The 18083-nt window shown below is 47.3% G+C and overlaps 1 protein-coding gene across 2 annotated transcripts in view; it reads left to right on the top strand.

Annotated features, from left to right (window-relative positions):
- Window positions 1-8140: 8140 nt before the first annotated feature.
- PHACTR2 (phosphatase and actin regulator 2) overlaps window positions 8141-18083 on the top strand; it is a 245767-nt gene continuing 235824 nt past the window's right edge. For both annotated transcript variants that reach the window (XM_066373084.1, XM_066373081.1), the window contains exon 1: window positions 8141-8391. In XM_066373084.1, the coding sequence (XP_066229181.1) occupies window positions 8205-8391 (187 nt within the window). In that variant the 5' untranslated portion in view covers window positions 8141-8204. The remainder of the gene's footprint in view (window positions 8392-18083) is intronic.

The raw sequence follows: 18083 nt of genomic DNA, 5'->3' as shown, positions 1-18083 counted from the left end.
ACAGGTCTCTGCCAGCTGACAAGTCTTGGTCATTCAGGGAAATTAGGTTGGGTTGTCTCCGAAGGGAAGGGAAAGCAATTTGATGATTTTTTTTTCTTCCTTTTTCTTTTCTTGAGATATAATTTTCAAACAGTAAAATACCCCCTTTTTGGCCTACAGTTCTATGACTTTTGACAAATACTGTTGTGTAATCACCACCACAATCAAGACATAGAACAGTTCCATTCGTCCAAAATGCCAGCCTCTCACTCCACTTCCCGGCAGCCTCAGCTCTGGTTTCTGTCTCTAGAGTTTTGCTTTTTCCAGAATATCACTGACATGAAACAATGTTGTTTGAGGTCCTTTGAGCCTTCCTTCTTTTACTTGGCATAATGTCTTTGAGATTCTTGCATATTGTATTAGTAAGTCATACCTCTGTATTGCCGAGCAGTATTTCATTGTACAAAAAAGTACTTATTTGGGTTGTTTCTTCTTTTGTTTTTAAGATTTTATGTATTCATTTTAGAGAGAGGAGAGAGATGTGGGGGGAGCGAGAAGTATTGACTCATAGTTGCTTCACTTTAATTGCTCATTGCTTGCTTGTCGGATGTGCCTTGACCAGAGAAGCCCAGGGTTTTGAACCTGCAATCTCAGCATTCCAGGTCGACGCCCTATCCGGAGCGCCACCCCAGGCCAGGTGGATTGTTTCTAGTTTTGAAGATTATAGATAAAGCTGCTATAAACACTTGCTTTCATATTTTTTGGATAAACATAAATTTTTATTTTCCTTTGGCAAATAATTATGAGTGGGACTGCTGAGTCACGGTGTAAATGTACATTTCACTTTATGAGAAACTGCCAAACTAGTTTCCCAAGTGGCTGTGCCATTTCGTGTGCCCGCCAACAACTGGTTTTAGTGTTCTCAGGGTTGAATTGAGGAGACCCTCTCTAATGCCCAGGTGTGTTGGGTGCTTCCAACATCTAGACCTCTGAGTGTTGGTTTTCTTAGCACCCCGTCTAACAGTCTCTGAGGATTCAGGACTTAGGAGAGGTGGCCTCTGTGTTGACTGGTGTCCTGGGCACTACATGCTGATGCCTTGGAAGTCAAGGTTAAGGACCCTATCCATAGCTGACTTTGGCAACCATGGGACTAAGAATTAGAACAGTCCCCTCCTATCTTTGTAAAGCCTTAAGCACTGAAGTTCTTGTTTTATCCAAGAAGAAGGAATTAATTCTGGAAAAATGTCTTTGGGGCAACCTTTGTAGACAAAGCTGAGCTGGGTGTGATTTATAGAAACAAAGAAATATGCTGCACATCCCCAATGTCTTAGAGTTGTTGTTTTTTTTTGTTTTTTTTTTAAATGAAAGAGACAGAGAGAGGGACAGATAGGGACAGACAGACAGGAAGGGAGAGAGATGAGAAGCATTAATTCTTCATTGCAGTACCTTGGTTGTTCACTGATTGCTTTCTCATATGTGCCTTGACCGGGGGCCTCCAGCTGAGCCAATGAGCCCTTGCTCACGCCAGCAACCTTGGGCTTCAAGCCAGTGACCTTTGGGCTCAAGCCAACAACCACGGGATCATGTCTATGAACCCACACCAAAGCTAGTGACCCAGCGCTCAAGCTGGTGAGCCCGCATTCAAGCTGGCAACCTCAGAGTTTCAAACCTGAGTCCTCTGCGTACTAGATCGATGCTCTATCCCTTGCTCTATCTGGTCAGGCTGTCTTAGAGTATTATATTGAGCTTCCGGTATATATCAGTCATTGCACTCAGCATTTTATGTACATTATGTTTCAATTCTTAAAACAACCCAACAGAATTGGGCACCTGAAACCAGTATAATTATGTTAATGAATGTCACCCCAATAAATTCAATTAAAAATTCAAAAATTAAGTATATGCATTACTTTGGTATGAAATTCAGGTATCAAAATTGAACCAAAAGATGGTGACTCTGATCTTGATGGTGACCCTGACAGCCCTCCCTGTTTCCTGTCCCCCACTTCCCACCTTCCTCCAACGCACCTCCCTCCTCTCCACTCCTTCCTGCCCCTGAACACACCATTCTCTCTGCCTGGGGGGCTCTTCCTGCCTCTTCCTCTTTTTCATCTGTGCTCACTTTTTAAATAAATACAAATGAAAATGTACATAGAACCACCAAATTTCAACCAAAAGAAACCTTAAAGGTCATCGAAACTAATTTCCTATTTTGGGTTTTTTTTTTTTATGTGACCTTAAATGCTGGCCTACTTTTACAATATTGTGGTCCTTCTGCTTCATTTCCTTTGTTACCAGGCTCTGTTTATTACCCGAGTCCCTTGCTTTCTGTTATTTCATTTTGATTGTGTATATCATCCATTCTGATCTCTGCCACTTCTTTTCAAATATTACATTGACTCCCCTTCTGCCATGCATGGTGATTTTATCGACCTGTATTAAAGAAATAATATTGCCCATGAAAGACACTCATTTCTAATGCCATGATTTTGGAACTGTGTTTCCTAAAAACACACATATTATTTTTGTGTGTGTGTGTGTGTGTGTGTGTGTGTGTGGTTTTACATGTGAATCTGATAAAAAGAATTTTGTTTAAATGTAGGAGGTGGGGGAAGCAACACCATAAAATTATAATTATAAAAGTAATCTAAGTTAGAGGGGGATTGGCATTGTTTTCAAGAAATGTCTTTAGGAAGTTTGACTTTAATTTGAGAAGCACAACTGTTTGTGCACCATTTGTTTTAAGAACTACCAGATGATTAAATGCAGATCAGTTAAAAATTATCCTTCAACTCCTGAGTGTGTCTACTCTTAAAAACTATCAGTACCTTTAAGTATGCATTAAAGCAGGGGTCCCCAAACTTTTTACACAGGGGGCCAGTTCACTGTCCCTCAGACCATTGGAGGGCCAGACTATAAAAAAAACTATGAACAAATCCCTATGCACACTGCACAGATCTTATTTTAAAGTAAAAAAAACAAAACGGGAACAAATACAATATTTAAAATAAAGAACAAGTAAATTTAAATCAACCAACTGACCAGTATTTCAATGGGAACTATGCTCCTCTCACTGACCACTAATGAAAGAGGTGCCCTTTCCGGAAGTGTGGCGGGGGCCGGATAAATGGCCTCAGGGGGCCGCATGTGGCCCGTGGGCCGTAGTTTGGGAACCCCTGCATTAAAGGGTTCCAATAAACATTCCTCCTTCCGTAAGTTAAACTGTAATATACATAGAAGAGCCCTTCACATTGGCTGTGGCTCCAGGAGAGGCTCGCCTGGCCAGGTGAGGGGAGAGGAAGACTGGCCACGGAGCAGATAGATCCCACACCACATCCACGTGCTCCTGTTGAGAGCAGGGTATTCCAAGCACCGATGGGCAGATCAAACTAAATTTGTGTTTATGAAATGAATGATAAATTAAATGAATTAATAAATTTTCATTTACGTCTTGTGTCATACATAAATCATCATTTTGAAGAAAATGGTAAAACAATTTAATTACTTTAGTGTACATAATTGAAAGTAATTCCTTTTTCGCCTTCAGTTTTTATTTCTAATTTTTCAGAAATAACATTTAATGAAAATAGCTGAATACAAAGCAAACTAATAATATCTACAAACACTGAGTTTTGAAAAACTGAACCATGTATGTCTCTTTGTCAGTCGGTCAAATAGCTTACATTTATTAAGTGCTGGGCAAACTATTGTCCTCTGAGCTAAGGAACATTTCTAAAGAAATAAAAATCTCATAGCAGGAGGATAAACGAAACCCCAAATGAATCAATTTAGGATTGCACAAGCATAATGGTATTTGAAAAGTGGATCCTAATCCACTTCTTGTCTACCCTTTCACACTCAAAATTTAGCTACTCCTTCCCTGTCCTGTGGATGTCTCTTTTCCAACCACATAGTCCAGTGTCCTGAGGAACCGCACTTTAAACCTCTGTGTGCTTGCAGATACCTTCACTCAGCCTGGGGTGTCTTTGCATGTCAGATGCCACTTCCTCTGGGAAGCCTTCCCAGATCTTTCACGGCTGGCGGCAAGTTAGGTGCTTGCTCCTCTGGGTTTCCATAGTGATTTCTATGTATATGTCAGTTTTGCCACTTGCCACAAATTGCCAGGTAATTATTTGTTAATGTCTGCCTCCCCAAAGAGACTTTATTCATTGATCCATTCATTCAACACACAAAAGTGCTGGGAGAACAAAGGCCAATTTGGGTACTTCCTCCCACAGGGAGTAGCAGACAGGTTAGCATCCCAACAACTACAATCTGGTCTGAAAAGTGACGTAACAGAGATGCGCATGGGACATTATGGCACTGTTGGGGGGGGGGGGCTTGCCTGGCTCTGAGGTTGGAAGGTATCAGGAGAGTTTCATGGTGAGACACTTGACCTGAGGCTGGAAGGATGAGTGACAGCCGGTCAGTTAGCAATGAAAGGTGAGAAACTATGGTGCAGGCAGAGGGAGGGGGAGGGCAAAGGTCCCGTGAGAAGAGGGGCAGGAAACTACAAACACCTGTGCGTGCCAGAAGGCAGGGTATGAGCTAGAGCAGCAAGGAGAGTCAGGGGCAGGGTAGAGAAGTCCTTACATGCCAGACTGAGGAATACACCCTTGAGTAGGTGTCATGGGTACTTGCTCTGAAGTGAACGAAGTAAGTGGAAAAGAAGCAAAGTCTTGGGAGCATTTTGGAAAGATTATTCTGGGAATGCCACGCAGGCCCAGTGAAAGGAAGTGAGCCTAGAGGCCGGTCCGTCTCTGTAGGAGGAAATGGGAAAAAGGTTCAAGCTGAAGAAATGGCAGCGAAAGAGCAGGGAGGAAACTGACCCTGAAGATGCTCATTTCAGATGGAGAATGAGCAGAAAAGGTTCGCAGAGGAGAAGAAGGCATTCAGCCCTGGGAACGCTGACTGCCAAGTGTCAGGAAACCTCACGAAGAGAAGCCCAGTAGGCGGCTGGATATCGGAACCTAGAGACCAGGAGAGAAGTCTGGGCTGCAGGGAGAGATTGGGGAGGCATCTGTGCATAGTTCAAAACTAACAGTGAGGGCCCTGGCCAGTTGGCTCAGCGGTAGAGCGTCGGCCTAGCGTGCGGAGGACCCGGGTTCGATTCCCAGCCAGGGCACACAGGAGAAGCGCCCATTTGCTTCTCCACCCCTCCGCCGCGCTTTCCTCTCTGTCTCTCTCTTCCCCTCCCGCAGCCAAGGCTCCATTGGAGCAAAGATGGCCCGGGCGCTGGGGATGGCTCTGTGGCCTCTGCCTCAGGCGCTAGAGTGGCTCTGGTCGCAATATGGCGACACCCAGGATGGGCAGAGCATCGCCCCCTGGTGGGCAGAGCGTGGCCCCATGGTGGGCGTGCCGGGTGGATCCCGGTCGGGCGCATGCGGGAGTCTGTCTGACTGTCTCTCCCTGTTTCCAGCTTCAGAAAAATGAAAAAAAAAACCTAACAGTGAGATTTCCTAGGGGGAAAAATAAATAAAATATATATATATATATATGAACAAAAGAGGGCTGATGCTGGACCCCCGGGGTATTCGGTAAGAACAGATGGAGATAAGGGATCCAGAGAGGTGAGTAACAAGGAGGCAGAGAAGCTAGAGAAACACCTAGTGAGATGAGTGTCCCAGAAACCAGGGAAGCAAGGGGGTCAAGGGGGTCCAAAGTCTCAGCGGGGCCAGATTAAGCCAGACCTGAGAGATCTCCAGTACATTTGGCAACTAAGTGCTCAAAAGTTATTTAGCTAAAACAATTCCTTGTGGTAGTGGGGGTCGAAGAATGAATAAGAGAATAAATAGAGAAGGGGAACTAGAGGAACAAGGGGCTAGGAAGTGCATGCTGCTCTATCTGAAGCTTGACTGTGAAGGAAAAATGAATGAAGAAGTACATGGTTAGGGGATCCTTGAGGGCATGGAGCACCTAGATATGTATTTAGTGAATAAAAATTGAAATGACAAAGTGCTGAATAACTGAATAAGAGCCAGGGGAAACTTCGTGTGTACTGAAATACTTAATTACTTATTTATATTCAGAAGAGATGGCAAGGAGAATAAACCAGAGGAGCGAGAAGCAGGAAGCCTGGAGGGTGGTGGGAGCACTCATATTGAAAGCAATAGGAGAAGAAACTTGGGGTGAGACCTGTGTGCAGGAAACAGAGATTTGTCCTCTGGAGAGAAGGCAGCCTGCAAGTGTGGGGCAGTCACTGCTGAGGAAGTGGACCTAGGAGTGCAGATAGCATCCTCAGGGAAAACACAGGAGAGCCCGTGGTGACGAGAGAGACCATTGTATTCTGATGTCGATGAGAGACCATTGTATTCTGATGTCGATTACTCGGGGAAAGTGGAAAATCCACCTAAGGGTCTGTTCAACCCTATCAGTGACCTAACTACTAAAACAATGGCTGTTGAGGCAGTGAAGCACACACATCTTTTTCCTGTCCTAACCAACGCAAGATAGCAAAGAGTGAAGTAACGTTTGGAGGAGTGTAAAATGTAAAAGGTGGGAAAGCTGAAAATACGGCCTGGCAGGACCAGGCAAGCATGGCTGACTGTGCAAATGGGCCTGTATCTGGACACTTTTCACAGCAAAACTGGAACATCCTTCCCAGGTACCCCACAGAGTTGCTATGACAATTGCAGGTAAAAGCCCTTTTGAATCATCAAGTGTGAGCTATTGTTATGATGTCCCAGTTGCTGCAAAGGCCTCGGTGGGTCCTAATGTACCTCTCTAGCTTGTACCTTATTTTTATTTTTCTTACTAAAGCAGGGGTCAGGAATCTATGGCTCGCGAGCCAGATGTGGCTCTTTTGATGGCTGCATCTGGCTCGCAGACAAATCTTTAATAAAAAAAATAATGTTAAAAATATAAAACATTCTCATGTATTACATTCTATTCATTTCTTACTGCTCATGTTCATGGTTGCGGGTGGCTGGAGCCAATCACAGCTGTCCTCTGGGACAACACCAAATTTTTATTGGATAATGCATAATGTACACGGGTCGTTGTACGGCTCTCACGGAATTACATTTTAAAATATGTGGCGTTCATGGCTCTCTCAGCCAAAAAGGTTCCCAACCCCTGCACTAAACAAAGTGTCCACATGGCACTTAGACTATGGGCACGTGTGTCAATAAAAGTAACTGCTAACACTGCCCCCCCCCCCCAATCTCTTCCTGCTACCTGTCCATGGCCTGCACTTGAACTCAGGGACGTCCCTTCTTTGCCTTGAGCTGTTCAGGAATGGTGACTCCTGAGCCATATTTTCAGCCTTTTGATTTTGCACAAGCCCTAACTTGGGGGTCTAATCATGAAACTGATAAGAGTTTAGGATGTGAGATCACCAGCTGAATCAGCAAAATCCTGGCTGCCCGTTTTGCAAAGCCCTCTGAGGCATGGTGTCAACGATGTTCCCAAGCAGCTCGGCTGGGGGACCAGTCCTTGGTTAGAAGGCATGCATGGGCTCAGACGGCAGTCAATTCTGTGTTATATATTCCGTTCTCAGAAGGCAAGCCTTTTAAATATGACCTTCGAGTCTACCCAGCAGACAGAAATCTAGGGATGTGGGCAACAGCGAGAGGGAGAGAAGGACTTCAGGCAAGGGGTGATGGGGGAAGGTCATCGGACTTGACTTAAGACGCTCCGGGATCTGCCACTAGCCCACCAGCCCCTCGGCCCTGCAAACTGGCCCAGTATCAGTCCCACCTGTAAACTGGGTATGATCATCTCTGTTTCATAACGGAGAGCTGGGGTGGGGGGCTCAGGTGTGTGTACAGGGCACGGCATTCTTTGTTCGCCCTCCCACCCCCCACCCCCAAAAAAGGAAGTGGTATTGTTAACCCTGACCCTGATCCCAGCTCCTGAAGCCTAGACCCTGTTTATCTGCTGTCCAGGCCGGGTGACAGCCAGAGGGGACCCCACTGCTGCCATCCTGCAGAGAGCAGCGCCCGGACCTTGGGGGAGGAGCGGACGGGCAGGTTCGCAGGCACCGAGGGCGGCCCAGCTCCGTGCCCTGCGGCTTTCGCCGGCGGGAGCGAGAACAGGCTGTAGGCGGCTCCTTCCTGTGCAAACTTTTCTGTCCTCTTCCTCCTCCCGCCCTCCCGCCCGGCTTCTCGGCGCCCGGCGTCCAGCCTCCCCGCCCTTCGCGCTGCCTCGGGGTCGCGGCGCGCCCGGCAGCGCAGCCCCCCGGCGCCCACCCCGCCCCGCGCTCCGGCCGCCAGCCCGAGGCGCCGATGGCCGAGCCCCCGGGGGAGCCGGGCGGGCAGGTGGCGGCCGGAGCCTCCGAGCCCGAGGCGCCCGCCCCGGCGCGGGCCCTGCGCAGGCTGCCGGGGGACCCGAGCCCCCGCGGCCGCTCCCAGAGCGACCTGTCGTCGTGCTCCAGCAGGGGCCGCCCGCTCCGGGTCCACATCTCCGGCTCAGGTAGGGCGGCTCGGGGCGCCGGGGGGCGCGGGGAGGGCGGGCGCGGACAGGTGGCGGCGAGGGCTGGGCTGCAGCCCGGGGCGTCCCCGGCGCGGGTCCCGCAGGCTGGGGGCGCGGGTGGGGCGCTGGGGGCGGCAGGGGGAGGAGAAGCCGAGCTCCCCCCACTCCTCCCGGGCTGCCCGCCGCTCGGTGCCTTCGGCCGGAGATGCTGGAAGCGGGCTGCTGCCCGGGGCGTCCTCGGCGCGGGTCCCGCAGGCTGGGGGCTGCAGCCGGGGCGCCGAGGGCCGCGTGTCCGGGCGAGCGGACCGCCCGCGCTCGGGGCGCGCGCGCCGGCTGTGCGGTGCCCGGCCCCGCTGCTCTGCCTCTCGGGCTTGGCCATCAGGAAGAGGAAACCTCTCTCGGGCTTGAGCGCGACTCTGTCCCTCGGAAGGGTGCGGTCCTCGCACTTCGGGGACTGGGCCAGGGCAGGTCTTCAATGCCCTCGCAGCCGCTCCCGCTTCTGAAATAAAGCGCGGTTGGCGGTGGTGGCGGGGGACAGGTTGCAGGTCAGGGGGCTCGGGTGTGCGGTTTTCCTCCCGATATAAACCCGTGCAGGTGGTGCTGAGAGTTTGGCCGGCCTGTGGGTTCATCCAGCCCTTCACTATTTTTGGATGAAGCCCTGGCCTGGCGCCGGGGCTCTCCCTTGCGCGGTGTGCACCCGGTCCTGGGGGCCGGTCCTGGGGGCCGCTCTGTGCACCGGGACCCGCAGAACCAGGAGCTCAGCGGGTGCTGGCCGCGCGGCGCCGTGTAACGTGGGTGCGTCGCTTAACCTTGTCTCTCACATCTCGGTATTTAAAGTGGGAATGGGAGTGTGGAACTACCACATGGGGAGGTTATGAGGATTAAATAATCATTTTTAAATGCTTTGAAACAAAGCACTGTCCCAAGTACTGCAAAACTATTTTTAAAGGTCCACCAGATTTGTTAAGTTCCCACAGATTGCTTTCTTATTTTCAGTCTAGGGTGGATACATGGGAGCTGGAAGTTGGAAACAAAACTAACATCCAAAGTACCCACAGCAGTGAAAGGCCCTTGCCATGGTGCACCTGGGCAGTATGGCTCCCATGATCCCTTTCTTGCTCTTGACTCAAGCCTTTAAGCTCTAACTCAACCTCACTTCTACTGAATCTGAGTTTCCTGGTCCAAAAAGGCCCATTTCCGTGTCTCGGACTCCATTCCTGCGTCTCTGACTCCATTCCTGCTAGCTAGTTCTGTTTTCCACCAAAGGCCCGTGTTCTTATTCTTGTAATATTGTTTTTGCTGCACAATGTGTATACTTAGAAAACATTGAAAGAACTATTGATGATCTGACTTTGCAGATCACATTGGATAAAGCTGGTTAAAATTGTTCAATATAGGTGATGGGACGTAGGTTATGGGATTTGTGTAAAGTTCTTCTGTCGAATTCAATTGTGGAAAGCATTGAATGGAACGTATTTTACCTCTCACTTTTTTGTGGCCAAACTGTACCTGACCTGTGGATAATCTTGATTGATTTTTGCAAAAGTTAACTGTTCAGATGACTCTAAAGAGACAACTGAAAATTAGTTTAGTTGGTGATTGTAGATAAAGTAAGAATAGCTTGCATCACCATTTTCTGTTTTCATAAAGAGAAATTAAGGCACATATGCAGAGAAAGGGCATTAAAAGCCTTTTAAATGTGAGTGTGCAAAGTGTAGTTAATGTGAACTGTGGGCTTCATTTTATAGCAATATTTTCTTTCCCAGAACTTTGTGTCTTATGCATGCTCTTAAAAGACAATGGGAAGTGACAACTTTCAGCGAAATTGTCCCCTGTGCCCTAGGGTGCTGGCCCATGTGTAAAAGAGTGATTTTCTCCCACATGACTGTGTTCCACTTTCAGATCTGAGCCTCGGATTTCTTTAAGAGCAGGCTAATCGTGACCAGTAGTTCCCTGCATTTCTTAGAGTCAGAAAAAAAGTGATCTGGTCCCTCATGGATACAGAGTGTTTTCCCAGAGTACTGTAGCCTCTGCAGCCATGGGGAATGGATGAGATTCAGCCAGATGACAGCTGGGATAATGGAATTGTCCTAGAGGCACAATTGGAAGGTTACACCACCTTATGAAAACATTCCTTGGCCTGGGGGAAGGCAGCCTAAATTCCAGACCCTCTGCAGAAGCTGTGGACACACACACGTGGGCAGTGGGCAGTGGCCACAGCTAGACTGGCCCCAGACCCGCCTCATCTCAGCATCTCAGACCCTACCCCAGACCAGCTCAATCCTAATCTGCTTTTCATAAGGCCCCCAGCTGGTTCTTAGTCACGTTCACACTGGAGAAGCATGGCTCTGGTTACACGGAAGAGTCACTTGGGAAGTTAAAAAAAACCACACACAAAAAAACCCCCACAACCACAACCAAACCATTTATGTCTGGGTCCCACCCCCAGGGATTCTGATTTAATTGGCATCAGGTGCAGCCTGGCATTAAGGGAGTCTCATGTGTAGCAAAGTCTGAGAACCACTGTGTTGTGGCATATATGTCAGCATGTGCTGTGTTGCTGTGGCCAGGGTGGGCGTGGGCACGGGTGCTGTTGAGGATTTTGGTTTAGTACCTTCTCACATCCTTACTGGTACTTTCTCCTACTCCAGCCAGCTGCCAAACAGCTTTTCTCACTCCTGTGTCTTGATTCCAGCCTTCTTGTCAACAAGTTTCTCCTAAGGGTTCATTTCTAATAATGAGTTAACTACCTGGTGTGTGTCCTTAGGAGAGTAATGAGGGGGGAAGGGGTGTCACATTTTGCACTGAGGCGTGTCCGGGAGGGAGCAGAGGAGGGGAAGGTAGGGAAGACTGAAGATGTTCTCCAGAGGCTGGTAAAGACCATGCCCTGCCCGCTGCCCCCAGCCGTCGCGGCACCTCCCAACGCAGCCTCCTCTCTCCCTGTCTCCCATGAAAGAATACCTAAAAGCTTGAAACTTGACCTTGAAAATTTTGCCTGCTAGAGCAGGAAGAGTCATCCAAATATGAGACATAATTCTTAAAGACCTGCTCTCTGCTTGCACTGTGTTGATGCTGTGGCGCTATCCTAAGAGAACCGCTTTCCCCATCTGTGCTCTCTAGTGAGACTCTTGTCCAGAAGAGCAGCCCAGACTCCAGTGGCTTTTATTTAACTTGTGATGTGAGCAGTTTGGGGTTTTTTGCATGATAAATATGCATGTGTGATGTCAGGAAAAAAAATCTATATATTGTTTTTTTGTTTGTTTGTTTTGTTTGTTTGTTTTTTTCTGAAGGTGGAAACGGGGAGAGACAATCAGACAGACTCCCACATGCGCCTGACCGGGATCCACCCGGCACGCCCACCAGGGGCGATGCTCTGCCCACCAGGGGGCGATGCTCTGCCCCTCCAGGGCGTTGCTCTGCCGCAACCAGAGCCACTCTAGCGCCTGGGGCAGAGGCCACAGAGCCATCCCCAGCGCCCGGGCCATCTTTGCTCCAATGGAGCCTTGGCTGCGGGAGGGGAAGAGAGAGACAGAGAGGAAGGAGAGGGGGAGGGGTGGAGAAGCAAATGGGCGCTTCTCCTATGTGCCCTGGCCGGGAATCGAACCCGGGTCCCCCGCACGCCAGGCCGAGGCTCTACCGCTGAGCCAACCGGCCAGGGCTATATATTGTTTTGTATTTTAAAATCCATTCAAAAACTGGGAAGAAAACCAAATATTTTCATGTAGTGCATTTTTAAAATGTCATTTAAATACAGAGGCAGATTTAACGGCGGGCGCACTGGGCGCATGCCCCGGGCCCTGACTTCTGAAGGGCCCCGCAAAACCCCAACTTCACACTTTTTTCTAAGGACACCAAGTTTGGTTTCATATGTGCAATTTTAACATTAATAGTACATAATATTGTTTATTTATTTAAAAATATGGTTAACATGTATTTTTTATTTTCCCTGTCTCTCTCTCTCTCTCTCTTTTTAATATAAAGCTATTTACTTTCAAACTAGTTTTTGTTGTCTCTCTCTTTTTTTAAGGGGCCCAGTATTTTCTTCTACACTCGGGGCCTCAACTGACCTTAATCCGCCTCTGCTTAAATAACATTGCAATGGATAATAAATAAGCCCTTTCATTGAGCTTGTAAAACACTGAGAATTTTTTTGCTTTCTAAAAACCCATATTGCCCTAGCTGAGTAGCTCAGTTGGTTAGAGCATCATCCCCATACACCAAAGTTGTAGGTTTGATCCCCAATCAAGGCACATATAAGAATTAACCAATGTATGCATAAATAGGTGGAATAACAAATCCATGTTTGTCTCTCTCTCTTTCTCTCTCTTCCTCCCTCCGGCTCCCCCTCCTCTTGTTCTAAAAAAAAGAAAAAATCAAGTAATAAATTAAAAAATAATAAAAAATAAAAGCCCAGATTGATTTTGCTTTATGGTTTTTGAATTCACAGATCTGTAACTCAACAAAAGTTCTGGATTTTAAAATTATAATATTTATTTGTAAATAATAGTGATATTTTATCATTAAAAAAATAAATCCTGAAATAAGCTTTTGGTGGCATATGGACAGGTATTTTCTTGATTGTCAGACCAACCTTTACTGCTGTCAGAGACTTTAGTATATTCAGTGGGTTCTGATGTGCCCCTTCTGATAAGCCCCATGTCGGTGAGTAAAGACCCTTAGGACACAGTCCAGGGCGTATTTCTGTTGTAAGCTTTCAGCAGGTGCTGACTGTGACCCACTGTATGCCAGGCACTGTACTGGACATGTCAGGCCGTAGGGAGAGCCGAGAGGTATGTGCTGTCTTCAAGTGATGACTCTTAGTCTTGCATGTTGGGCTGCATAGAGCAGAGAACTATTTGAGCCATCTCACAAAAGAGAGGTATGGATGAATGGAAAACATTATTCGCTTGTTGTATAATGTTTGGTACCTGATCCATCTCTCCAGCATGCATTTGCTCTGGTATACATAGGTGTGTGGGTAACTGCAAATCCTGTATCTTATTCTGCAATCTGTCATCTCTGGTGTGCCTGGTGACAAGGAAGTAAGAGATCTAGCAAACTTGGATGTTCTGTCATTCCTTACCCACTGCTCTTTAGCCACTGCCATAAGATGCTGCTGTCCAAGACCGGCTCTGCAGTTGATGGTCACCTGTCCCACTGAGGGGGTCCTTGCTTGTCCATACCTTGCTGGTGCTCCCCGTGTGCCTCCCAATGACCTCCAAGGTTATATAGCTCTTGGAGTCGATGCTTGCATGATTGGCCATTGTTTTCAAAGCACAATGCTGTGCCAGGGTGTCTGGGTCCCAAGGGACCCCAGTCACAGCTGGGCTGGAGCTGCCCTAAGCTGGGGACAATGGATGCCTGCTCACTTTCCATTTGCTTAACTCATTGTGGTTTTTACCAAACAAAGACCATCTGGCTCTAAGTTTATTTTCTGTCAGTGCCTGCTCACTGAAGAGCAAAGCCCCCCTGCCAGGAGTGCAGAAATCCCCCAGGCAGCGCCCACAGGGGGGCTCCAATCCAGCCTGTGCCCAGCGGGCCAGCCGTGCACCCTGGTCTGGACATGCACGCCCTCCCCCTCCCCCAGGGAGGGAACCTTTCTCTTTGCCAAAAGGCCTTTGACTTCTAGCCAGCTAGGAGCCCAGCACTGGTCTGGCTTCATCTCAGAAGGGCTGCCTTTTATCTAATTCTCACTAAGGCACCCAGAGAAGCTGATGCTGGTTTTGACCTGAGGTGGGCACATTTTAAAGCTCACCTTCAGCTGGTACTCTATAGCAGAGGCCGGAACCCTAAAAAATCATCTCCCGTTGAATAAGGATGTACCTGTGAGGTCAGGTTGCACTTTATCTGGGGCTAAAACCATGAAGTTGTCAGGAACTGAGAGACCTAAGGCCTAGCTCCCTTTCTTTCTCTTGCGCTTTCTGAAGAATGGCACGATCCCACCTGACACCGAGCTTCTCTTTGACCGGCTTCCGATCTGAACAGATTTCCCTGAACAGTTTCCTCATCCATCTACTCACAAACTCCACACCTGGCTTCTGCCTGTGCTACCCCATGCCTACCTTCGCTTCTTCTTAGCTCTTGTCCCTCCATCTACTGGGAAAGTTTTCTTTGTATTTTTTACTTCAAATTGCCTAGAAAAGATCTGATTGAAGCCAACTTTTCACAGCAGGTCAGAGGTCATAATGAAGGCTGTGGCTTGTCTGCTCTCGATCTGATGTTACCCATCCAAACTCCAACCAGTTGTGGCTTAGAGATCATCACACGGTACCAATATGGCCGCTTAGAAGGGACTGAGCCAGGAAAATTTCCACTCATGCATTCATTCATACATTCATTCATTCAACTGGTCTTTATAGAGGTGAAGGCTACTATGTGCCAGTCACTGTTTTAGGGACTGGGTGTACAGAGGTTACAGGATTTGATTCTGCAGTTTGGGGCGGGGGCAAGGGGCAAGACTCAAAGAAGAAAAAGCGTGGCAGCCAGATACAGCAGCTCGTCTCGTGATCTAGGTTATTGTCATTTGCCATGATTATGCTAAATAAATGGCTGATGATGATGATGATGATGACGACAATGATGATGATGATTGTTCTTGTTCTTTTTAGAGGGTACACAACTTGCTGATTATACCTGACCTGGGCACGCTCTAGTTTGCGTCAGTAGTTCAATAGTAGCTCTGAGACTGACAGTGAAGCCAAGATTGACTTTGAGCTCCAGGACTGTAGGGGTACACTAGGTGAGGGAGCATATCTCCAGTTTTTAATTCATTTATTCAACTAACAAACAGCTAATGAGCTAAACACAGAGACCGCAATCACATCCTTGAGGAACTCACAGTCTAGTGGGAGGAAGACAGGTAAATAAATGGAAAACTACAGTGCAATATAGTCTCTGCTAGGACTTGTGCCCTGTCCTGGGTCTGGGGGAGAACCCAGGAGACACAGCTATAGGAAATAGCTTGGGGGAGGGTAATCAGGGAGGGCTTCCTGGAAGAGGTGAAAGCTGTGCTATCTCCCTGCAAAAGGAGGACCAGGAAGATGGATTTGGTGGAGGAGGTAGTACTTGGGGGAAAAAAAACAGTATATGAAAAGCACCGATGATTGAAACAATCCGGTACCATCAGAAAAAGCCCAGCCATTTGTTTGGCTCTCGGCAAGGTTCCTGTGGGAGAGGGGAGAGGAGGGAGATTCAGGTGCTGGGCCAAGGCCAGAGAATGGGAGGCTCCTGTGTCTGTTTCCTGGGAGACACCATCTAGGTGACATTTGTAATGCACATGCAAGCTTGAGAGGGGTATGTCCTAGTGTCTTCCAGCATGGACACAGAGACAGTGAGGGAAAGAACGCAGACCACTCCGATTTGGGACACAGAATCCTAGTCCTTATCTGTGTGATCTTGGTCAACTTACACTCCCTCTCTTTCCTGCTTGTTTTCCTCTGTCTGGCCTGGACGTGGTTAGAAACAGTCGTACCTAGCTCACAGAGTTCTTCTGTGAAACTTTAAAGCACCATGTAAATGGTGGTACCTTTTGCACACTGCTGTTATGGGACTCACTATAGCATATTCACATTGTGCATGGGTTGGTCTCCTTCCTTGCATTGTAAAATCATTGAAGTCAGAAAGTATGATTTATTTATTTTTGTATCCTCAGTTCCTAAGGCAGGGCCTGATATACACTAGGTACTTACTAGATATTCACAAAATTAATGCATAAATTATTTAAGTCAGTTCTTTTGATATCAAGTATCTATAAATCCAAAATTAGGCAAAGTGACAGAAGATATAAATGGAAGATTGAGTAAAAGCTATTATTCCTAAATGTTTTAAAATTTAAAAGACAACTAACCAGCCCAAGTGGTGGTGGCACAGTGGATGGAGCATCAGCCTGGGCCACTGAGATCCCAGGTTCAAAACCCTGATGTTGCCGGCTTGACTGTGGGTTCATCAACATGATCCCATGGTCGCTGGCTTGAGCCCAAAGGTTGCTGGCTTGAAGTCCAAGGTCACTGGCTTAAGCCCAAGGCTGCTGGCTTGAATAAGGGGTCACTGGCTTGGCGTGAGCCCCCCTGCACCCCCATCAAGGCATATATGAGAAACAATCAATGAACAGTTGAAGTGCCGCAACTATGAGCTAATGCTTCTTATGTCTTTTCTTTCCTGTCTCTCTCCCTCTCTCTCCCTTCTGCTTAAAAACAACAACAACAACAACAAAAAACTAGTATGTTTGTAAAGAACCAGTCATGAGATAATTAGCGCTTCTTTGGAGGTATGGAGCAAACCTCGCTTTATGACGTATAGAAGACTGTGAAAGGGAGTTGGTAAATGTCAGTCCAGCCTCACACTAGTATTGACAGAATCCAAGTCACAGGAACTCTCCAGCCTCCTTGGAGTCCCAGTGTTGGGTGTTGGATACAGGAGTGTAGTGAGAGGGGCTAGAAGGAGGTGCAGTCTCACGCCAATCCACTGCTGCATTGCTTACACACGCAATCACATTTCATCTTTATGGCAACCCCGTGACACAGCTCTGTGTCCCTTTTAGATAAGGAACCTGGCTTTGGAAAAATGGAGTAACCCATCCAAGTCCCACAGGTAGGGAAATAGTTGAACCCAAACTGCAATCCTTACGGTTTCAAAGCTCATACTCTTTCCCATACTGCACCCTACCTTAGTGCATGTCCATCACTCCTCATGGAAAGCCACTGAATGGATCCCCATCAACAGGGAGGAAATCACGACATACTGTACGAGTACCAGAATGAGAGAAACCATCAGAATAAACATCTCCTTTTACCAGAAGGTCTTTTTAAGGCCCCTGCCTTAAATTGCCTATCTAGTTCAAAATACACCCAACACATTAGAATTCTAGTGTAAACAACGAATTGGGACTAACCGTGATGGGCTTCTGAAGTCCGGTATTTATAGGCTAGCACACTCCAGCTGTCCTTACTGAGGTGCGCCCTTTTGACCTAAGACCACTCAGTCTTGGAGTCAGGTGTATAATTCATCTCATCTCAAAGTACAAGTGTAGTTTCAGTTACAGTGAAGCTCATGGGGAAAAAAACACTGAAGCCACTTTAGTGTTTTTAAAATACCGTCCCGGGTGACTCATTATCTTTGATCACACCAGCTGAAATATGCACAAAAAAGTGGGTTGCGCCAGCTTGCCTTCGAAAAGTTTCTGAGACCTAGCTCGCCTTGTGACCTATCGGCTAAAACTTGACATTTATATAGCTTACTTGGCAGTTTCTCGATGCCTCTGTGAAGACTTAAGAAAACGTAACTGTTGCTTATCCTTCATAACAGGAAGAAACTTGCAACTTAAAGACGAGTACATTGTCTATGTTGAGAGCTCAGGACTGGCGAGGGCAGGGAGATCATAGGGCTGATGCTTCAATTATGGATCAATGGTTCATGTATTTTAAGTATGTGACGTGTAATGTATGGCCATGATTCGGACATCCATGTTGGTCTGTAATCTTTTGTCTTCAAGTATGTTTTAGCCCACCTAGATGTTTGGCAGCCTTCTTCAGAGGTCTTTCTACTGAATAGCAATTAAGTACCTTAAACATCAATAACAAACATATATTAGACCCCTAGCATTACAAATCTTTGATTTTTGTTCCAGATACCTGGATAAAGGTGACAGAAATGTATCATAATGATAAAGAATGTGACTGATTTTATATATATAT

The sequence above is a fragment of the Saccopteryx leptura genome, chromosome 3 (assembly GCF_036850995.1).
Source record: "Saccopteryx leptura isolate mSacLep1 chromosome 3, mSacLep1_pri_phased_curated, whole genome shotgun sequence".
In the NCBI taxonomy this organism is placed as follows: Eukaryota; Metazoa; Chordata; class Mammalia; order Chiroptera; family Emballonuridae; genus Saccopteryx; species Saccopteryx leptura.
This window is presented reverse-complemented; position numbering and strand designations above follow the sequence as displayed.